Here is a 23,802-nt window from a genome sequence, read left to right on the forward strand (position 1 = left end):
TGCTTTCTGTCTCTTAAGCCCTAAAAAGCAGAACATCTTCAGGCTGTATTTTCCATGCCAGCTCAGTTGTACAGTAAGAATTCACCAGAATTAATATGTTTTTACAACAACCCAACCCCTACTTCATTTAGCTCTTGAATGTTTTTTTTCAAACTCTGTCATTTAAGTAAAGTAGCCATTTTCTTACAGGAAGTGTTGGCTCATGCATAATACACGCCAAATTTTAACCAATATGGCTCTTGTGGTCTTAGTCAAGAAATAGTCTGCAGAATACAGCAGTCATATACATTAATTGGAGAAACATTCTTCTTTTTATGCTCAACTAACTGTAATTTAATAGCTGTTGGCAGCTAGAGAAGTCTGCTAGATCCTAGAAAGTTGGCAGTACGAGGAGGAGTCTGTTCAATGTTGGGGATAAGTACTTAATATCATGTTGATGATTTACCTTTAGCTGTTTGTTGTCAAAATTGTGGTGGCTTTACATATATGTGGATATAAAATTAGTATTGAATTCTAGCATTGAGAGAAGACCAAGGTTGAAAGTATTTGGGATTGGGACGTCACTGTTTGGAGATGCCAAGTTTCCATAAATGGAGTAAGTTCTTGTCCTGTTGAACACTTTAAATAATAGAATTTTAAGTCTTTTTATAAACTGATAAAAATATATTGAACATCCACAACTAATTAAATGTGAAGTATGCCCATGACTGGCAAAAAATCAAACTTGCCAGGTTTGGTCAAAGCATGATTTTTCCGACTGCAGACCATATAAACCCAGGATCTTGCTTGAAACTTTAGCTATATTCTCTCTATTCTATTTTTATGCTTTTTAGCAGCAGTAGAAGCTAAATGAGCAAAATGTCTTTTGAGAAATTGGTTGTTTTAGGATAAGGCATGATAGCTTTTCAGTTCAGTAACACTAAACAGCCACAGAAGTCCTTCTTTTAATTAAAACAAGATAGGATGCCAGAGATAAATTTAAAAGCCTTTAGAATTCCAATGACAAAGAGCAGAGCATGAGGCTGGTCTTTACCTTTTCCTTCTTATGTGACTACACACGCATAAAGAAAGGGCAACACATAATAGAACAGAAAATACATGTATGCTGCACAGTATGTGGAGCAGTAGATATGGAATTCTAATGCTGACACCTCCATGATCCTACAGGAGAAAACTGAGGGACTTGGTTATTTCAAGATATTTTTATTCTAGAATAGTGTTGCTCCACTGGTCTTGAATAACCAGTTTAAACCCTTCATTAGTAAAAATTAGATCATGTAACTGTGAATTTGTCCTTAGGGAAGGCTGGAGATAGAGCTATTTATAAAAGGTTGTATTTATTTATTCATAGCTATACAAATAAAGGCAAGGTTTTATTACCTACTCCATTTTCCTGCCAGGCTGCTTATTGAAAACTCTCAGAAAGAGTAGCATGCAAAAAAACCATGAAAACTTGGAAAGTCTTAGAAACCTCCATCATCTAGTTTTCCTTCTGTTTGGAAGATTATTTTCCCCCCACCCATACACATCCATTTTATCTCCATATTAGAAATTTAAAAATCTGGTTGCAAAGATAATACCTTGATACAGAATTATATCTTCAAAATGAACATTATTGATACTTAAACTAAATCCTCTTCCCCTCAGCCTAAATATGTTTCAAAACTTTTCCTAGACCTCATTCTCCAAGAAGAGGGCAGAAAGTGGGATCTGCAGTTACAATGACATGCAAAAACTGACCAAGTTTGTTGCAAAATTTTAATTTTTGACTGTGATTGAAGATAAATTTGGATGTAGGAAGGTCTACTTTATTAAAAAATAGATGCAATACAGTCTCTTCTTAGAATAATATGCTGCAAAAACGACAAATCAATAGCGGCAACCCTGAAAATAGGGGAAAGAACAGTTAAATGTCTCAATTACTAGTATCTCTTCACTTCTTGCTGCCTTCTTTGAAATAAATTACTTGTCAATAACAATGTATTTACAAATTTGTAATACTTGTACTACACTGACCAGTTGTGCCAGGTCTAAATACACAGAGAGCAGGGAGGAAATTCCATCTGTCAAGTTCTCGGCAGCCTTTTACTGAAATTATGAAACAGTTGTTTGAAGACATTTTGTCATCTTCTGTAATTTTTCTTGTCTAGGGAGAAGGTATGAAAAATATTACTCTTTAGAGTAGCAACTCTAGTAAGAAGTATGAGGAGACATTGCAATGTACAGTGTTCATGATTAAATTAAAGAAGGCACTTGCTCTCCTTCTTGCCTGATGATTATATAAAAACAAAAAAATAAAATACCTAAAAACACGTCTGCAGGGAAGGGGAACGTGGTAATGCCAAAAGAGGTTAAATATGTCCACAGAATACATTCATATTTAAAAAGACAATGATAAAAGTGACGATCTAATGACTTACCCAGATGCTTCTATTGCATAATTTAAACTTTGAAAGTCAACACCACATTTTAATTACTTTATTATTTTTTTCTTACTTAAAAAAAAGAATAAACACAATCCCAAAACCAAACCAAGCAACTAAAGCAGCTCTTCAAAGTTCTGTTCATCCAGGCAGTACCTCCACTGCCACAATAGAGTAATCACTCAAGGGCAAGAGCAATTTATTTCAAAAAACATATCCTGCTACCAGTTCTTGATTTTATTTCTTGACCCCTGACTAGACAATAATGCAACCCCAAAGCAGAATAATCATCAGGTACAACTGTTTGTCTTTCAAATAGACAATCCGTCATTATGTTCTGCATTGCAGAGTGGTTTGAGTGCATATTCAGCCACAGGCTGAGTGCCACATTCAAAAAGCATTTGAGAAGAGACAGAAAAAAATATAAGGAACTAGTAAATGGGTAGGCAAAAGTGATGAGTGTCCACATTTCTGGTCAACTCCAGTGTTTGGCCAGGAAGACGGTAGCTGGTATATCAGAAGAGGGACATGCAGAAACACTGCCTCCACCAAAACCAAAATGTTTTCATCTCCCCACAGTTAAACAGAACTCATACAGTCATGTATGCCTGTGAACTCAAACTTGATTTCATGTGTCTTGTCCTGTCATCAATGTAACTATCCTTATATTTTCCTTGTGGTGTCTTCTATCTTCACAGCTTCAGAATACTTTGAATTGTATCTACCTTCCGTACCAGTTAGAGTTCATCCTAGTGACAAGAAAATAAACAATGGAGTTTCTCTGAAAGTACAAACAAAAATATTTTTTTCACATGATTTTGAAGTTTTCTGTAGCACTAATTTTTCAATTGGACAAATGTTTCTTAACTAGAATTCAGGGTATTTAGTAGCTGTGTGTTAATACCTTCTTAAGTTTACCCGATCTTGCACTGATGAGCCTCTGTAATTTGCATTTAATACTACAGATAAAGAACAAATACTAACATTGTTTTAAAGAGCTATTCTTTACAGCAAGTCTTTTGCAAAAGGCCCCACAGTAAGTGTTCTTACCTTATTCCTAGTTTTTTTTCCTTTTCCTTTGTTTTCCATTGCTTCTAATTTTTCATTCAAAAGGTCAGCAATACCTTTTGCATCTCTGCTGTCTATATATTCCCCAAGAACACTTTTCTTAAAAGAAAATAAAAAAAACAGAGCATGGGTAATATATTACACAATTTTCAGACAAAATTCAAGAGGAATGCAGGGCAGAATACAATGGCCCTGGTAGCTTCATTTATGATTCATGAATACATTTTTGTCTCTGTTTAAACAATGCTAATTTGCATTGTCCTAAGAACCTTAGCTGCTAGTTTTCAGAACTACACTAATTTTGTCCTGATCATTAAAGAAACCTGAAATAGTTAGAATTTGGTCACATTTATTGAGGTAGGTATTTAAGCTAGACAGCTATTAAAAAGCCTGCCACTTTGTAATTTATGTTTGTGAAATCCGTCCCTGTGGAGACCTAAAAAGCCTTCACTCTTTATCACAGAAAGTCTCATTGAATTTGGTGGGATTGTGTGAGGAAAGATTTCTAGAACTTCCCAAAAAAACTCAGTTAAAAAAAAGGAAAGTAAGGGAATTGGCTTAACTATCAGAAATCATTGAATACTTTCTCTTCAGCCTTAATACATTTAGAAAGATGACTATAATATTCCTGAAATTTAATAGTGTTACAAGAATAAAGGCAATTTCCTAGAACTATTTGGATACTCTTTGTATTTTTAATTTATATTATCACTCTATGAGTTGGACATGTTGATCTAAAGAGTCCCACTGATAATTGAAATGGTTTGATAAGGTTTGTTCATGAGACAACACAACCATATATTTTTTATTATCTATCTTAAAATACATTATATAAGTCAAAATTGGTCTTTCAATATATAACAGTTATATTTCTTGTTAGCCAAAATGAAGTTGTCCACATTTCATTTAGAGAGAGACTGTCTACTTTTGGGTAGCTGGTGATGGAATTGGTAAAGGTTGAAAAACGTTTTGTCACCTGAGACCCTGCAAATTAAACCCTAGTTCTGGTTAAGCCCACATTTTAATTACTATTAGAATTCTATTTAAATTTATTTACTATTTAGTTCTATTAATTTGCAATTTATTATTATTGTATCACTGTCCTACTATTTTAAGTATTACTGAAACTGATTATTTGGAGATACAGTAATATATAAATAATTCACTTTATATGTCACAGAAGTATTCTCTTTAGTTTTAATGTGAAATGAAATACATTTACTAACAGTATCTGCTCACCAGTAACACTTTACCTTTGTTCCTTGGTAGGGGTAAAACTTAACAGTAGGATAGGCTCTGATATCAGCAGTCTGACAGGTGCGACCATATGCCTGACAGTCTACTTTTCCAGCTTTTACTTTTCCTTTAACGGCCTGAAAAGAAATGTTTATCAGAAACAAACTACACGTTTCCATGGATGAGTAGAAGCAAAAAAGTGGGATAAGCCAGCACTGCAGCTAAAAATAAAAAAAGTGTTGCTCAAATCTTTGAAATATCTCAGAGTAGTTGCTTGCTTCCCACACTGTCAACCTTGTGTCAGGTGTTTCTACGTGTTCAGAGAGCACTGGTACTTGAATTCAGGGCAAAGCGCAAAAGCACACCACAGTGCCAAAGGCCACTCCAGCAAAAGTTGAAATCTGTCTCAAAACAGGGTGGGTGTGTGTGTCTGTCTGTGGAAGAGACAACACCCACTGTCAAGTGGGACCTAGAAGTGTGCATCATTCCATGAGTAGGAGGCTCATGTAAGTATTGTGGTTTTTGGATAACTGCTAAGAAATGAAGCGTTGATGAGTAAGATTTTAACCACTACAAGTCTAACAAGCTGCCAATACGCTTAACAACATACCCTTGCAAGGATCTCAAATTCAGGAGCAAAATTTTGGCAAGGTCCACACCAAGGAGCATAAAAATCAATGACCCAATGATCTTTCCCATTCAGAACTTTTTCTGTGAAACTCTGAGGGGTGAGGTCTACAGACAACTGTGGTAAATATCTGTGTAAAAGAAGAGTAACAGTAATAACACATTCAAAGCTTTAAACAATATCCAAATTCCATTTAAGAAAAGGTTCTGAAAGTAAGAATATGAGTAGTCTGGAAATCCCTATTTTACACTTTGTACTATAGGACAATAACTTTAAAAAAGTGGTAAACAAAATAATACAGTCTTCAGGAGCTGGGTGGACAGCAAGGAATATACTATTTCTCCAAATTTTAAAAGCAGTAAGTTAAAAGATGTAGAAACTTGAACATCTTAAATTAAGCAATACATATACCCAAGTGTTTCTAGGTCTTGATTTACATAGTATTCAAATATTTATTTATCCTAGCAAGCAACTACAGAAGCAGCTCACAAACAAAGTTTAATGCAGTAACTTACCCCAATGCCCAGCCTCTCAGTGAATAGGCATCTCTGTGCCATCCATTGTAGCTACTATAAAAACATTGAAGAGAAAACAAAAAGGCAGTTGTGCAGTAGTTTGAGTTATTTTGGAAAAAAACCTCTATAGACAATCCACTCTGAAGCGTGGTGATAATCAAATATTAAGAATGTAAATCCATACATTTGAGGATGTATTTCTACCCTGCTTTCAAATCTGAATAAATGAAAGTTTTGTAAATATAATTCAAACCTACAGAATTAAGGACTAGAAGATCAAGAGAAGAAAGAGAAGAAGCAAATACTAAGATTCCTGTGTCAGTTCAACTTCCTGAAATGAAATGGCAAAATAAAATCACTAGTTTGAAGTAAAAAAGCTAATGGCATCCAGTACAGTAATATCCTAACAGCCTATTTTAATAGCTGTGATGAACCTCTTCTATGCAACAGAAGAGGTGTACTTGTCTTGTTTCACATCATGGAATGTTTCCCATCTGAAGCAATGTACTTACTAATATTGGTAAGCTGTGTTTGATTTTTGAGGAAAGAGTCTGATTTCAGGATAGCCTCGAACACTTTCTTGGTGACAGAAAGAATAATATTTTTGACAATCCACACTGCCTACACTGATTAATCCATTTAACATCTGAAAAAGAAAGAAGAAAACCTACCATCAAATATGTTAACCAATACTATGACATTTCAGTAATACTTCAGAATTTAAGTCTTAATAACTTAGCTGGGTGAAAAAAATCTCAACAAAACAGACCAAGATTAGCACGAGGCTTTCCTCTTCCCTGTAAGTGGATCACTGGTATCAGAGCCAGCCACCCAGGTGCATTCCCATCATGCACATATTTAGTATAAGCTGCCTGCACATGGCTCACAAGGCACCTACCTTACCTCAAAGGTACTCACGAGTGGGATTATTTAGTATAAGGAATGCCCTGTTACTGTGTTCCCCATCACAGCTCAGTAACTATGGCAAATGCTGGTGCAGGGCAGATGTGCTATCAGTGTCACAGTGGGCCTCTGTCCTGAACACTGTATTAAGGCCCAAACTCCCAGGCATGGGCAGGGAGGCTAACTGAAACTGTCCTGTAGAGCTACTAACATTTCACAGGCATTCCAACAGAATAGCAAATCCTGGCTACACGTCCTAGTCGAGTTCTATGTGTCTCAAAGTCATGGGCTTGTTTCCAAAGCCTGATTTTATGCCCCCCACAATTTTCTGGTTCAAATTCCTGGAAACATCTCCAGGAATGGTTGTCAGTAATATCACTTTTGCAAATGAGAGAATGCTGTGATAACCTCACCTACTTGTAACCAACAGGAAAAACTGGACTACAGTATCAATGTACTGAGTATTTTAAAAAGTCAAATAAAAGCTTGGTATTTGAAACAACACAAACTGTCAGGTAAGAACTGCCTGTTTTGTTGGCAGTATTAGACTCTAAATTTTCTCAGCTGACAATTCTCTTAAGCAGTTGTGCCATCTCAGCAATTTCACAGAAGACGAACAAAAGCAGAAAAGTGTTTGAATGTCATTTACCCTGGCCATTTTCTTCCATTCTGGCATTAAAGCCTGACAAGGTCCACACCATGGAGCATAGAAGTCCACCATCCAGATTTCCTCTTGTTTTCTTCTCTGAACTAATTCAGCAAATGTCTCTGGTGTTAGGGAGACCACCGATGGATTCCTAAGATCCTAAATAAAGACAGCTTATGGACACAACTTCTTATTGCACATTGTATCCCCTATCTAGGCCATCATGTACAAACAGACCACCAAATTCTGAGAATGTTCTGTGAAATTTGCTTGCTGCTCTGGTAGGGAAGACTCCACACCACTGAAAGGCAGGGAAGCATCAAAAGACATTCCTTCAACCCAAAAGTCATATGCCTAATTTGTTGAGAAGAACTATCCAAAAAGTACAGCCAGGCTCCAAAAGGGAGGTTTTCTGCCTTTTCTCAATAAAAGGAGGTAAAAGGCAAGAAATTCATCTTACCTGGCAGAAACAGGCATTATGAAACTCAGCCATGCTATTTGAAGTAGAATGCAGAAGAATACACATTAGTGCTCTATGGGCCTTTGAATGTCAACTAAAAGACTAATCTCCACCTGTTTCTGCATGTGTGTTCTTGGAGCTGCTTTTTCTGAGCTACCTGGAGAGAACAGTCTCTTCAGAGAGTGAAAAATAGCCTGTGGCTATAGCAGTGAACCTGAATGCTGGAGCCATGTTGGGTGCCAGAACTCTAGCATCAGCAATGACCCATACCAGTAGTTTGCAGTTCTGAGAGTGAAGAAAGTTCAAGGACAGCTGAGAAATGTGGACAGCAGCAATCTAATTGACAAAAATGTGAACCCCCTCCTGTATCAAGGTGTGTATGGGAAGCATTTTCACCTTTAAAGAAGAAAGTGATGTAATATTAATTCCTTTATCCTCTCTATAAGAGAGAAATCATTACTATTATTTTGCGATTGGAAGGGATCTTTATTTGTTAATGATCTCAAAGTAATTACATGAGAGAGTGGGGAAATTAATCCATTAGTTGTCAAGTCTCTGACTGACAGTTGCTGGACCACATTTCTTGCCCAAGTTTTTTTCACCTTTTATTTTCCTTGTCTAATTAAAAAAAAATTAAAAATCTTAGAATCTTCCAACTAAAGAACATATTTGTGTATGAACTGCATAGAACAAGACTGCAACAAGCATTATCTTTTACATACCTCTATAAACTCCAAGATCTGCTCAGCAGAGTGATGTCCTTCATACTCGTGAACATCAGACTGATTGAACACAACTGTTGTTGGGTAAGCTCGAATGTTATGCTGACAAAACAGACAGTAACAAATTGCACAGAATGATTAAGGCTCTTGGACTTGCCTCTTAACTGTCATTGGTATTGGTGGCTCACAGCTGCTCATCTGTTCAGTTTGTACAGTACAAGTGCTCAGACTTACATGCAGGTGAGAATCTGACACCATTACAGATCAGTCCAGAGAAGATGCCAATTGTATTCAGAGATGGCATAGTGTATTCTCAATTTAAAAACCAGCCAGTAAATCTTTTGCCATGCTCTACAAATACAGGAATTAATCCATGGGCCTCCTAAGCCTTAGCTTTAAAACTATTCCCAGTCCTCAGATGGAATGTTTGTACTGTATGAATAACTATTGTTTACAACTGAACACAGACCGTTTCGGTCATTTGAATTCCTCAGTGGGTAAACACATCTAAATAAAACTTGAAAAAGCTTGTCCTTTTTTGCTCATTTTCCATGCATTTTCAGACATTAACCCCACCCCCCAGAATTATTAAATTCAGAAACTTCTGAAGTCTTCCAGTAACACTATTAGAATAAAATCTGACCTGTATTTTGCATTAATACCTTATCTGTAGTGGTTATACAGTTTGCTCCTTTGAAAAAAATTATGATAGAAGTGCCTGTTCAATTTACTGCCCTTTAAGAAATTAACGTTGAAGGACAAGCATTGTCTGCCCATATCCTCCTACCCTCAACTCAATGAAAATAATATTATTTGAAAGGATTATATTTGTATTTCTTTATTTTTAGTTCCTGCAGCTTACCATGTTGCAAAGGCCTTCATGGACAGTACAGTCTAGTGTTCCAAATTTAAGCTGACCATAAAGATGTTTAGATGCTTTTCTCAGCTCTGGTAACAAAGCTCGACAAGGAGGACACCACTAGAAAACAAAATGCAAGTAAGTGCCATTGCTTTTCCCACAGGTAGCTGTCGGGAGAATTAATAATCTGATTAATAATCTGTTGCTTTGACAACAGAGTCCACTAAATACAAAACCCAGTCGAGGAACTAGAGCTGCCAGGGAATAAGGAATTAGAACAGCCTCTCATGATGCCTTTCAAGATATGCCTTGTTACATAGCTACAGAGCAGATTTTAGAAGAAGGGAAACGTAGATATTAAATATTTACCGGTGCAAAGAAATCCACAAGCCATGGTTCCTTATCTTTGTCAGGAAAATTCTGAGGTCCCAGTGTGATGACATGGGAGTTCACACTTTCTTTGGCAAATGCAACAATGTCATATAAGATCTTCTTTCCTTCAAAGAACAACGTAGAAAGGAAATTTTATTTTTATCTATGAGAGGTGTCATTAAAAAACTGTGAAAGAAACAAGAGTCTTTCAGATCCCTTGTCTAATCTTTAAACACAGCCTGCTTAAATAAATTTAGCAGGGACTGACTTGCTTTTTCTCAGGAGGACAATGTTAAACTGTCCAAACCTACATAGGCAGGACATACTGTAGTTGATAGTTGATATGTGGCTAAATATTAAACTGGACAGTTACCCAATATTAGCAAAACAAATGCTTTATCCAAGACAAAACATATTTTTGTCAAACAAAATGATGGAATTTTTTGTGACAGGATTATTGGTCATTTTACCATCTTACTTGTGTTGGAACTAAGAAGTACAATTCTAGATACACCTGACTTGGCAAAGGGATTGACAAGGTTAAAACTTCAAGCAAAATAAATTATATTGATAAATCACAGCTATTTAGGTGTAACTGAAATTCCTGCTCACACAGCTCCAATGGGCAAAGATCCTGTCTCTTCATACCCTTTGTATACATATTTGTCAGCAGGCACGAGAGTTTATCTGAGAATAAGAACTTCTGTTAATCAAATCTGAAGTCACTGCACAATGACTTACCAAGATTTATTACTCTTCTTAGATCTTAAACTGCTGAAGCCCTTCAACATAACATATAAAAAAGCCTGATTCTTTGAGGATTATTTTCTCATAAAGACTGGAGTGAGATGGCTGTTGGTAAATGTTCTGCATGCCATCTATTTTCTAAATAGTAAACCAACCATTCAGAAAAAACCCCTGTACGCACTGTAGTCCAATGTACTTCTCTTCCACTGTAATCCACACCATTATAAAAATGCTGTATGGATATGACCTTTTCTTGCCTTCTCTGCAGCAATATAAATTGCAGAAAGTATATAAGGCTTTTCCTGGCACCAACCATTAGATGTATGGGATCATCTCTACCCCTTAGATAAGCCTAATCTTTTCTAAACAGTGAAAAACTTCTCTTTTCCTGTTTATTACAGTATGGAGGTTCTGATTTAATCCTAGCAGGCTGTTTCTAATACCTCAGAGGCTGAAAAATGAGAACTTCATCTTGCATAACTGCCTTGTGCTATATTCTGGATGAAGCTACACCTGTTCCTGCAAGCTACAGTTTGGCTTCAGGCTCCCTTCTTCTTCAACCAGCATTTTTGAATCCTTTCAGCAGTAAACAGTAACATAGTTCCAGCCTTTCCTGAAAGGAAACTGCAATATTGGAAATGAAAGTAAGTGGTAAAAGTCTCGATATATGTTTTTTTTCTTGGACAGAAGTTATCAAAGCTTGGAATTAGTTTTAGCAGTGATACATGAAACCAAATCCAGGTTTGTCAGACTGGCTGCACTGTGTAACCAGCATGTTAAGCCTCACTGAAGGGCGTGTCTTACAGCATTCTTTGGTCATCCTATCCAAAGCAGAAGCTGTCCTGATCAGATTCAGAGATTTCATTTGTATGTAATTATGTAAATGATGTTGAAACAGATTGCAAAGACAAAATACATCCCTCAGTATCTGATGACTGCTTACCCAGGAAAAATAGAAAAAAGAAAACCAAAGGAAATTATAAATGGTTTGTGCAAGGCTACATTACAGCCAGAAGAAAGATACCAAATATTAAAGCTACAAAACTGTTCTTTGGGAAAACAAATGCAGTTTGCCAAAGATATTGTCATCTCAAAAGGATTAGGTCATGATTTAAACTTGCCAAAGCTTCCCTTACCATGATGGATCTCATAATCTCCAGTTCCTTTGCCTTTGAAGACTGCTAAACAAGGCTGATAAACATATAGTTTATTGCAGATGGTTGGTGAGGAAAGACAGTCGAACTTCCCAACCTATATTCAACAGACAATGCCATTTTAATTAAAGCAGCCTAATTTATATCAATTGACATATTTTGAAAGGCAGTAAGAATTAGAAAATAAAGGTAAAAATATGGAAAACTAATAGCCTTTTTTATAAAAAACAGAGATCTTAAGACAAACTGACATTCAAGAAAACTACTAGCACAACTATATGAGGTTGCTTGCTAATTTTTAATTTAAAGGCCAAAATGGGGAATAAAAAAAGAATTCTCTTCCTCTCTTCTTCTGCCCCCCATCAAATATAAAAGCAAGGAATCAATGTGGAAGGAATCAATCAATCACCTAAAATATATGTGACCTTAAAATTCTTTGAGTCAAAGCAACAATTTTTAAAAAATAAATACTTTATAGAATAATAGAATCCATAGGCCTTTACTACAAAGTTTGAACTAGATTTCTTTTTAATAAGAAAATATTCAACATGATCACAGGGTTTTTTTAATAATTAAAATATAGTTCCACATATATATATTTGATGTTGGAATGTTAACTTGTAATTGTTAACTGAATGGGATCTGCAGGAACATTTCCAATGAGAGAGCAGATTTAAAAGATAATCCCTCTCTACTTTTAAATTATTCAAAACGTACAGGAAACTGAAGTGATTGCTTTAAATAAAAAACTTTACTTCAGAGAGATACTATATGACAGTGTATCTCTTTCAGTACCAGAGGTGGCACGTGGCTGTAACAGCTAATAACAATGAAAACCATGACTTGTTTGGAATGTAAATGGCATTTAAACACAAGATGAGTGAGCACTCTTACCTGAATATGCTCATCTTTAAGTAAAAACTTCAGTTTCTTAAATTCCTGCACATTTGATTTATCGCCCTCCCCAAACTGGAAGAAAAGCAGCCACCGGTGGTGAGCCAGACGGTCCTTTAACCACAGGAAGAAACAACAAACCCACAAAAAGTTAATCCCAACTATACTAACATGTAAAATTCTCTTGTGTTCTATAAACGCAAATATCCAGTTATTCATCTCCAAGAGACCTCCATTCAACAAATTCTTTCATTTAGTCCTTCTACTAAACTTCCTTTTACTGCATCATAATCAAGGAAGTGGAAAAAATCGGAGAGCAAGCTGGCTACAAGCTGCATTCTAATATTTGATGTTTCTATGTGCATTTCCTGTTGTAAATTATGTTGCTACATGCAACTGCAAGTGTGGAAAGAGGCTTCCTTTTTTTTCGTCCACGACATAAGTTACTTTTAAGACTCTCAATTGCAGTTCATACATAACTTATCATGGATTAACAAATATTTTTTTTCTTTCTTACATTACTGAACAAAATACATTTAAACTAAAATTCTCTACAACGTACTTGATTCCAAAAATAACTAGAAAGCTACAGTTGCAGAGTGAGTCGCAATGGCAATTTCTGTGACTTCCTATATTCCTATGATATCTCCTCCCCTTACTTTTGTTATTTTACTAAACAACTTCATTTACAGAAGTAAATGTAGACAAACAATGTCACATAATTTTGGGTACACATAAAAAGAAGTAATATTCAGTTAAATACTAGGCTGTTGTGTCAACAGGATTTGAAAAACGTAGAAAATAACAACAAAAATTTATTATTTGAAAAAAATCTTAGGATATTTTTTTAAAATTACCTCTAATGATGCTGCAGAGATGATTTCAAAGTCTGGTAGATGCTGCATTACTTCCTGATATATTTCTCTGGCATCCAAAGAGTTAAGAAACTAGGATGGAAAGTTAACTGTCTTTATTACAAGGAATTACAAACATCAACCTGATTAGTACTGAAAGTGTCAGGGAAATTATTCTGATCTGTTCCCTTCAATCAAATGGAGAATACAGTTAATAATATTTTATTTGATCAACCTTTTCATACATGTAATTTCACACACATCACTTTCAGAATACTGTTTTTTACCTCACTTGCCTACAATATTAAACTCAAGAAATCCTATTTTGTCAAGACAAGGACCAAAGCCAACAATCAAATTTACAAGATTTCCAATCTAGTTCTACAGCCTTCCTTAATGGCACTGTAGAGATATTTAGGTTTCCTTAACTTGTAAAATTTTGGAAGTAATATGAATCAGCAGCTGAGTTGGTAAGTTAAAAGGTTCAAAGTACGTAGGTTGCAATTTAATTTCCTCCTTTCAAAAATATAGGTAACAGTAGTGACAATAAAGGAACAAGTCGTGCTTCAAACTGAAATGTCTCCCATCAATTAGGGAAGTTAAAACTACCATACAAATGTGGGTTGCAATATTAGAATAGAACTGAACAGTAAAATTTGTACTGACAGACACCATCAGGAGTACTTTTATCCCACATGTCAGGGTAGCATTTCTCAAACTTGTGATACCTGGGGCATATTATTTCTGGAACAAAAACGTAGGGACACATCAAAGATCACAGAATCATTTAGGCTGGAAAAGACCTTTAAGATAATTGAGCCCAAGCCTTAACCAACTGCCAAGTTCACTACTTTAAACCATGTCCCTAAGTGCAACGTCTACACACATCTTTTAAATACCCCATGGGATACTGACTCAACCACATCCCTGGGCAGTTCCAATGCCTCACAACTGTTTTGCTGAAGAACTGCTAATATTCAATCTAAACCTCCCTTGCTTGACAGCATTTCCTCTTGTCTTATCAGTTTTTACCTGGGAGAAGAGACTCCCAAGCTGGCCCAGGACAGCTGAGCAGCAGCATTAGAATCAGCTCTTGGGCCAGTCACAGAGCACTTCCTAGCCCCGGACTCCCAGAGCTGCTCAGGGAGGCTCCCAGGGAGGTGGCCAGGCAGAGTTACAGGCTGCTGCTGTTCTCTCTCCCAGCAAACTGGAACCACCTCCAGGATCACTGCCTGAGCAGACAGAGGGATAGAAACTCACAGCAGAGCATACAAGCTTAGAAGAAAAAAGAAAAAGCATCTTCAGTTGTGTATCATCAGTCTGGGAATGATTTATACATTCCTTTAGCATGGTTATCACTTTGTTTTATCTAAATAGATAACGAAAAACAAGTCATACCAAAACACCTCCTTTCTCTTTGTTATTTATGGTGGCTCCAGGTGGAAAGTATGCAGTAGTACTAGATGAGACATCTAAATTATCACAAAGCTCACCCTGGGTGCCACAGTCCATCCAGCCCACATTAACAAGACCTTCCTGTAATCAGGAAAAAAATAACAAAAAACAAATCCAAAGAAAAGTATTTTTTAATTTCAGCTTCAGAAATGCTTTTAAAAATCCCAACACAGGCAATTATATATAACACTTAGAAAATGAAAGGAAACAACACTGTAATTTATTAGTTTATATTCATTCTTATAAAATTCTTTAAAAAAAATAATGTTATTTCAAAAGCTACTCAGTCAAAGTATTTAAGTCTTCTAAAAGTTAATGGGTGAAATCTTGGTTCTACTAAACTCAGTGAGAGTTTTAGTTACAATTTGATGCTTTCACTTCTGTTATTTTGTTTTAACTATAACAAGTAATGCTTTCAAAGTGAAACGCTGCTTACCAACATGCCAGCTAGCTTAAGGCGGGTTTGGTAACTCAAGCAATCTGCAAAACACAAGTTATTTATTTACAAACATAAAACTTCACCTTATTAATGCACTAAATCTACTCTTGCTTAGAATTGCCCCTTTCCTCCCAAAAACCGTGACAATTTCTAATGGCATGCTTCCTGGCTGTTCAGCCAGTATTCCAGTGACCTGGAGTTGTCACAGCACTTATTGACCGTCTACTCTAAGTTAAAAAACCCTCACAAAAAACATTCTCTTGCTTCATCAAGACAGAATCCTCATTTTAAAAATTTAACTGTTTTTACTGTACTAAGACTGATCTTTAAAATTTGTTAATCTATGTTTAAAAAAATTAATCCAATTATCTACATAGAGTCTTGGAATGATATTTCAATGGAAATATCCATTTCCTGTGATACAAATAATAATTCACTACAATAAATACATCATATGCTTTAATTATCCATCCAGACTTTGAACAGTTGCATTTGGATGCAGATTTTTTTTTTAAATTAAATGCATCAACCTCTCTTCAACTGAAACAAGTTGAAAACTTATTAACAAAAGGGCTGCAACTTGAAATCAAGCTGTTTACAAATGTAAATCCAAGACTGCAGCTCTGATTATTCCGTTCTCAGAACAAAGGTCTCTTTATAAGGCTGAGAAATCTTTATTTGTTAAAGGTGTAATGCATTTACTTAGCTCTACCAGCTAACCAAGGTAACTTTCTCATATACTGTATCCAGTACTGATCCCAAGAAAGCCAGGGACAAACAGCTACAAAAACCTATTCTGACATGAAACCAGTGGTTAAGACCCAATTACTGTGTGCAAACCTAACTTAAGAGAAACTACTCAGCTATCATGAGAAGCTGGCATGTACCTAAGCAGTATCTGTCACCTGAGCTGGAAACTGAAGGTAGAAGCCTTTTCTGCCACTTCCCCTCCTGATGGGTTACACTTGAGTGCTGCTTTAATGACTCACAGGACATTACAGAAGCACAATAACATAACTTTTCCATTAATGTCCCTTTTGTCAAACTGCCTTTAACACAGAACTTAAATGACCTACAGGCCAAATACTGTGGTCACCTAAGATGTTTTAACATTTTTTAGTAGCAAAAGGGATTGTGCTACTATCAACAGAAGTATTTTTTTCTCACCTTATTTGGAAAGTATTTAATATACCTACCCCCACGCTCAGCACAGAAGGTGATCAGCCAACCAACACCAGAAGCAAATGAAGTTTCAATAGCATTTACAAAATTTCCTAAGAGTGAAACAATTTGCATCAGTTTGTGACTAGTTAAGTGTGACCATGAAACTAGTTTTATATTTGTACTAGCAAATTACATAAACTATTTTTATTCTCAAAAAGAAGACTTAGCAACAGTTGACAGATTCAGTCACATGCATAGTTTCTGCCATATTTTATATAGTAAAAACAATTTCAACAACAGCCCACCAGGCAAAACATGAACATTACCTGCCCATAGCTCAGTGACTGTGCTTGTAACATACTGCATGGCAAAGTTCTTTAAGCTCTCTTTTGACCTGTCTCCATAATATTTCACTGGTTGCTATAGAAGACAACAAATAAAGTTTATAAAATTAAGAAAAAAAAAAGGCAAAAAACCTCATCCCAAAACCTACTGTGTTCTTCTAACAGTGCTTACATAACTGCAGGACCAACCCCCACTACCACCCTAACTGTTCTCTCCCTCCCCTATTGGAATGTTTGAAACTTAATTTAAATTCCATAATGTGATTTCTTTCCAAATACTGCAACACCAAGGATAATTTAGTCTTAGAAACACCAACTCCCAGTGATTGTATTTTTCTATTTAAATAAAAATTGCTTACATCACTCCATTTAGCATCCAACCCCTCAAAACTTATCATTGTCAAAATGTACCCATCTATTCAAGTGCACTTTGTACACCACCCCAGCACCACGACTTAACAAGCAGCTATAAAGAGTGATGTACATCATGGAGGTAGCATGGAGGAAATCTTGTAGAAGGAATTTCCAGGTTTCTTTAGGCATATGATCATATTCTTTAGACTCAAAACCACAGACTATGCTTTGTACTTGAAAAGTCCATTACAACACTATAAGAGAAACTGTTCAAGGAGACTAGTTGCTTTGCTACAGCACCTCTGCTGACAGTATCTTCCTGAATCAGCAGTGATATGTTGCACAGAAAAATGATTCAGAAAAACCACTGTAAAAATATATTAGCATTTACTTTGAATTGTATATATATAACATTAATTGTATCTATCCAGAAATATTTATTTTTTAAGTTAACTTTGTAAATTAATTTGACCAAGGTAAAGAAGAAGTTATATTTATTAAAGGATGTAACATACTAAACCAGAAGATCTTTATATAAATCTCTATGATCGAACAAGCATTAAAGAAATACTTCTCCAGAATTCATTCTAAAAACACCTGAAGTCTTATCACTCACCATTCCAGTTTTGAAAACATACAGACTGGGGTAACTGTTAATCCCTTTAATTCGACAAAGCATTCTGTTATCTCCACAGTTCACAGCTCCAATGCGTATTACTCCATCCAGCTCCTTAGCAAATTCTCTCCACTAAAAAAAAAAAAATGCCAAAAAAGAGGCTATTTTCCTATAAAGATATAATGAAAAATGAGCCCATGTTTTATTTCTGGCATTTTGAATTGTTGTCTTTGATTTCAGCTTCAGTGTAAAAATCCACTTCATTAAGTTTTATGCTATTAAAACCAATGAATTTTCAGAGTTAATTTACTTGTTGTACGTACCGTAGGTGCTAAATCATGGCAGTGGGAGCATCGAGGAGAATAAAAATTCACAAACCACAGTTCTCCTGAGTTTACAGCAGCATCTAGATGGAGAGAAGAAAATTATAATTAAATAATGCACATCTGCAATGTAATTATAGAATGTACATTTTTGCTATATTGTATTCCCCAAAAGCTGTATTAAGTATTTAATGTCAGGCACAGTAACAGTAGCGCGGATGAGATAAAGATTGTATCTCACTTGCACATATTCACTGTTCCAGGCAGGTGCACAAAAAACATATTTCAGAAGCTATCAGCACCCTGACTTTCAGCATCTGTTCTATTAATTAAGAAAAAATGTACTGTCTGCAGATTATTCTAGCTGAAATGTGTGATAGTGTAAGTCTGGTTACAAAATACAATTTCTAAAAGATTTTTACCCACTAGAATTTTCCATTTCCTTATATTACTTTGTGTACTTAGTGGATGCCACAGGGCAATCTTTTTATGAAGAATTCATGTCTAATACAATTTAAAAATCCAAGTTAATATCATTACTAGAGAAGTCAAGGGAAACATTAAAAAACAATCTTGCTTTCGAAAGAAAACAACAGCAACAAAACATACATGAAGAGCAGTTATCAGCTTGAATTGCTTGGCTTTTAGCCTGTCCACTTTTGGACATAATTCTTATAGTGGATTCTGTAACTAATATTTGCCCATACGAAAACTTCTTCACAAAAAAGACAACTAAGGAACATGTAGACCCTGCAAATAGATTAACCAAAGCAAGACTGTGTTCTCAGGGCGAGCGCTGTGAGGGTCTGCTATTAGAACAGTTTACAAAATTAATTCAGTATGTAGGTCCAATCTTGTACACAGGAAATTGAATTCAAAATGCAGATTAAAAAAATCCAGTATTTTTTCTCTCTAGTCTCTCTTAGGAATACACAACTTAGCTATAATTTTAAAAGAAAAAAACTGGATGATATTGTCATTAAAACTTATCTTTCCAGACCTTAGCTGTGTTTTTTGTCTCTGGTATCACCTTCTGGTTTTGAACCTCACACAATTGACTGGATTTCACAGAAAAAAATATATTAGAAATGTTCTATCAAGTGCATTTTTATACAAGAGAAACAGCAGTGATAAATTAGGAGAAAAAAAGTTTAAATTAAAATAATTTCCTTTTACAGATTTCACGAAATAACTTTTAAACTTAATGTAAACTGTTTACTGATATTTATTTATTTGCTAACTAGTGTTTAACACGAAGCATTAAGGGGTATTTTGTTTTGTTGTCGTTTTCTCATCTGAAGATGATTTTCCAACACGTGTTTGTAGAGATGGGTAAGAAAAGCCTACAGAGACACAGCTCAGCATGTAAAAATTGCACTTTGGGTTGCCATGTTGTCAGTCATTTATTTTAAAAACTTACCAAATTCTCCTCTATCCAATGTTATAATTTCGGGATCATCGTCATAAATACCTATTAAAGATACAACAATTGCTTTTTATTTTTCCATCTTTAAAACGAAGAAACAAATTATCATCTTATGCACAAGGAAAGACAGTAGATTTAAGTTGAAATACTAAGCTGGCAAAGAGGTTGTACAAAAACGCTGTCCTTGTTTAATAATGTGGAACCTGAGTTTAACCTCTTGCTAGTTCACTCTCATGCTACAAAAGCTGCTATCCGAACAGTTCTTTTGTTTATTTAGTAGCCAACCAAGGAGAGAGCAGAGAATTAGAACTATGGCTGTTATGGCAAGAGCATTAGAAATAACATCATCCAGTTACCAGATTAAAATTCAAGAAGCCTCAGCTCTCAGTGAGAGATTTATGTAATGTCCAGAAGCTTCCACACTTTCTCTCAGCCTCTGGTTATCTAAACATTTAGGTCACAAAGGTGTTTCCAGCCACAAACTTTTCCACTATCAGATGTATGAATGTAGTGGAATGAAGCAGACAGAATAAAGGTAAGGAAGACAAAGCTAACCAGCCCTACCTAGGATATCACTACAAAACACTTTACTACTTCAACTACACAAGAAAGGCAGTGGAGAGTTACCAAAAATACTATTAAAGAGCATTATATTATGCTACTACAGTTGCAGATCTTTTACAGTACCTAACATGGTGAGATGTCATTGCACCTGAAGTATACAAGGATTAAATGCAAATAAATAATGAGAGAAATTAATTTCTACAGGTGACAAGGTACTTTTTATATTACTATCCACTTAAATCTCATGTAATATAATACATACACTCACCTATACATATGAATATATATAAATCTGTATTTTTATATACACACACAAAACATAAAAATAGATGCTCTCCAAATGACTGATTAATAGACATTTAAGGATACTGTTTCTCAAGCAAACAGTGAAGCTTCAGGCAAATAATTTATCTGAAGAAGTTTTAGGGCAATTTCTGTATTTTCCTGATAGTTGCACCACTGGTTTTTACAATTTCAATCTGCACAGACACGAATTTCTTAGAAATTGGGGCATATTAAACCAAACAACACCAGCAAAAAATTGTTGCCAAAGTGGAGGTTCCTTTCAGCTCTTTCTTTCATCCCAATCAAACTACGTTTCTCAGTTCTCTGTTTTAGTTTACTCCTGTTACACCAGCTCTGAGAACCATTTATTGCAGCCTTTCCCTAGAACTACCTAAGATCTGTTGAGACAAACCTTAAATAACTTGTCTCAAGATCATTTTAGGTATGATTCTGTTACTTTTTTCAGTTTCCACTACCTCTTTACTGATCTCTAATTGCATAACTGCATATCAAATAGGCTTGACAGTGCAAAAATTTCCTCTCAAAATCCCCCTGAAGAATACAAAACAAAAAAGGTCTTCCTCCATTAATAAGTTAAAAAGAATCCTGATGAAATATTAACACTGACATTTAAGTGAAAAAAAAGCTTTGCACTTTAAAAAAAATAAACAAGAAGTTAGATGACCTATAAAAAAGCAAGCAGCCAGAACAAAAGGCTAGGTAAATAGATTGCACCTTTGGGTAGCCATACAGGGTAAATAAAATACCGGGCCAGCAGAGAGAAAGTGACAGCTACAGAGCAGCCAGAATCTGGAGAGGGTACATCAGAAACACGCGAAAAGCTCTGATACAGATCTGAATACTGCATTTCCTTGTGACTGTTTTAAGCGAATCACAAACATACGTCATAACTTACCAAAATCATAGCGATAAAAGTGCCAGCTTTCATAACGACCTCCTTGCTGCTGATCTTCGAGACCCTTCTCTCCATATTTATCATACTTCTTCCGGAGATCTTCATCTTTAAGTACTTCGTATGCTCTATTTATTTTCAAAAAATTGTCATGTGCATTTGGATCATTCTATGTAAGGAAAACGATAATTAGTAATTAATTAATAAATCATATTGTGCATATAATGCTGAGAAAATGATCTTTGGAAATATTTTTATATCCCTGCTATCGATGGTAGTTGTGATGGAAGCAGACATTGCACACTGATCTCAAAACAAACTGCAGTAAAGTTTTCCTTCCCTGAAGTCAGATGTGCCCTCTTATTTCTTCATCCTCACTAAAGTCCCAACTGAAATACAAAGTGAACTGGTAGGAGGCTGTAACATTCTCCAGTGATCCCTCTTCTTTCAACTCTCTCTTTTCAGTGGAATTATAAAAAATACTCAAGAATGAAGACGCACCATTTCCTCTATAATCTTTTCCACTACCCTAGAATCCCTACTCAACCAGTTCAAAATCTGTTATAAAGACAGATTCATGCCTTCTGGTCTTACAGTGTAGACAGATGCCCCTTCCTTTTATTTAAAAAGCATTCTTGTTTTAGGTAGCTTGGGAATTAGAATGGTGAAAAACCTGCAGACATATTTTGAACCCCAGTTTGGGATCTGCATTGGTGCAGTGTAACAGTGGTGTGCAAAACGTGCCACACAGTCCTGCTCTTTTAACTTCTGCTTACACATTTCATTCAAAAGCCACTTTTTCTTAAAGATTTTTGATTTTTTTTTTTTTTTACCTAGATGCACAGGAATTAATTACCATTATGGAATTTGTCTAATGGGGTCATCTTCTATATAAAATCTCTAAGGTTGAAAATAACCTGTTGAAAAATATCTGCATGCTTGGAAACTACAGAATCCGAGCCAAATTGCCATTGTTTTGAAAGTATCAACGCAAGGAAAACAAAACTTTCCTTTAGTAGCTACGAGTTGGCATTCCTAACTTTGCTGACATTTGGCTTTCTCTCTGAGCTCTCAGAGGCTCCAACGTAGTCAGTGAATGCAGGCCCTGAGCTCATATGAAATACTGCTGTCTTCTGGGACTCCATGCAGTTGTACATACAAAGATCTAAGCACTTTTATTTCCTGTGAATTTCTGCTTATTTCAATTCATTTCAGGGAAAAATTGATGATGTTTAAAAGTTATTTTTTTGTATTTCAGAAATATGGCAGCACAGACACAGCCATTCCCAATCTTTTCTCTCCAGTTAGTCCAGAGCTCTTTATAAGCTTCACCTTATACCTTGGCAAGTTTGATACTTGGAGACTGATGTCTCAGAACAGGCTGCTCTTATTTGATGTTTAGAGGAGACTTCATGGTAGGGAAACAGCAAGTTAAATGGACGCTAAATGGAAAGAGGAAAACTCATCAGCTTATCAACACGGTATGGTACACGCGTAAGTTTTCCTCTAGTTACAAAAATATAAGTGAGACTTAAAAAATCTTTACTCTTTTTACAGCAGCAATTTAATGCAGCCCAAATTCAACACAACCATGTATGATCACTCTTATCACTTTTTGTAAATTTTCTCTGCAGAAAATCTGAGTTGAACTATATTATCAGGTGGTTACTTCACAATAACAGAGAAACATTTGTGATAAATTGAAACTGCTTTTTGTTTAAACACTAAGATCCACTAAGTCAACAACTTTGACTTGTTAAAAAGGTAACTTACCTGATTTTTATCAGGGTGCAACTTTAATGCCAGCTTTTTGAATGCTTGTCGTATTTCTCTACTACTTGCTTCTTTGGATACTCCGAGTAAACTATAGTAGTCCTGATCAGTGCACACAAGAACTATTACACATACTAAAACTAGCAATAAATGCCTTTTGAAATACCTAATATAATCTCCTTTGGATGCTAAAAACTCCATTATGAAGCTTTTGAGAGTTTCACAGGTTCTGATTCAAACAGGCTGTGAGAAGAGTCTCCAGTAAATGCGCCAACATTCAGAGATACAGCTGTATTTATGACAGAGCCCTTCAAAATGCCTGTTGTTCTACTTCATGTCACGAGTCTTGCTAAAGAGACACCCTGTAAGATAACAGAGGAAAAAACAATTAAATACTACTTATTCACTAAAAATAGGTTAGTAACAAACCCCACCGCCAGCTTGTACGGACCGCACGTGTACATTTAAGTTTCTGGATGGCTAATTACCTTCTTTCTAACGACCACACAAGTGGTAGACCATCTCTTAATTGTGACTGCACTAATCATACACAGCCTCACGGAATGACACTAAAAGCCCCGCACCGGTATCGCATTAAAAAAGGCGGGTTTAGGAGGGCTCCTTCTAACCTACCTTCAGTAGGGGGTCATTCCTCCGAAAGCGCC

The 23,802-nt window shown here is 35.7% G+C and overlaps 1 protein-coding gene across 3 annotated transcripts; it reads right to left on the bottom strand.

Moving 5' to 3' along the window:
* Window positions 1-1,740: 1,740 nt before the first annotated feature.
* DNAJC10 (DnaJ heat shock protein family (Hsp40) member C10) lies at window positions 1,741-23,802 on the bottom strand. Of its 3 annotated transcripts, XR_001862413.1 has the most exons (24): window positions 23,771-23,802; window positions 23,138-23,499; window positions 21,368-21,533; window positions 19,597-19,647; window positions 18,177-18,259; window positions 17,854-17,985; window positions 16,866-16,959; window positions 16,572-16,649; window positions 15,373-15,416; window positions 14,880-15,017; window positions 13,485-13,574; window positions 12,628-12,741; window positions 11,716-11,830; window positions 9,830-9,957; window positions 9,464-9,580; window positions 8,602-8,703; window positions 7,423-7,578; window positions 6,383-6,516; window positions 5,871-5,924; window positions 5,338-5,485; window positions 4,745-4,864; window positions 3,474-3,590; window positions 2,017-3,172; window positions 1,741-1,884 (listed from the first exon to the last, which is right to left on the bottom strand). XR_001862413.1 is itself a non-coding variant. In XM_008634708.2 (23 exons), the coding sequence occupies exons 2-23, from the start codon at window positions 23,336-23,338 to the stop codon at window positions 3,161-3,163; spliced, it is 2,394 nt and encodes a 797-aa protein (XP_008632930.1). In that variant the 5' UTR covers window positions 23,339-23,499; window positions 23,771-23,802; the 3' UTR covers window positions 1,741-3,160. The 3 variants fall into 3 exon arrangements, 2 of the variants coding, with proteins under 2 accessions (XP_008632930.1, XP_017591264.1); XM_008634708.2 differs by having other exon boundaries at window positions 1,741-3,172; XM_017735775.1 differs by lacking the exons at window positions 1,741-1,884; window positions 2,017-3,172 and having other exon boundaries at window positions 3,186-3,590.

This window comes from Corvus brachyrhynchos, unplaced genomic scaffold (genome assembly GCF_000691975.1).
Source record: "Corvus brachyrhynchos isolate BGI_N302 unplaced genomic scaffold, ASM69197v1 scaffold255, whole genome shotgun sequence".
Classification (NCBI taxonomy): Eukaryota; Metazoa; Chordata; class Aves; order Passeriformes; family Corvidae; genus Corvus; species Corvus brachyrhynchos.

Excerpts from the sequence above, each read along its gene's own strand:
- DNAJC10 (XM_017735775.1), bottom strand. The coding sequence starts at position 23,338 with ATGGAGTTTTTAGCATCCAAAGGAGATTATATTAGGTATTTCAAAAGG. Across the intron at positions 16,960-17,853 it reads ATGTTTTCAAAACTGGAATG|CAACCAGTGAAATATTATGG; the intron begins GTGAGTGATAAG and ends TGTCTTCTATAG. Across the intron at positions 9,958-11,715 it reads AGATTATGAGATCCATCATG|GAAAGAAGATCTTATATGAC; the intron begins GTAAGGGAAGCT and ends TGTTCTTTGAAG.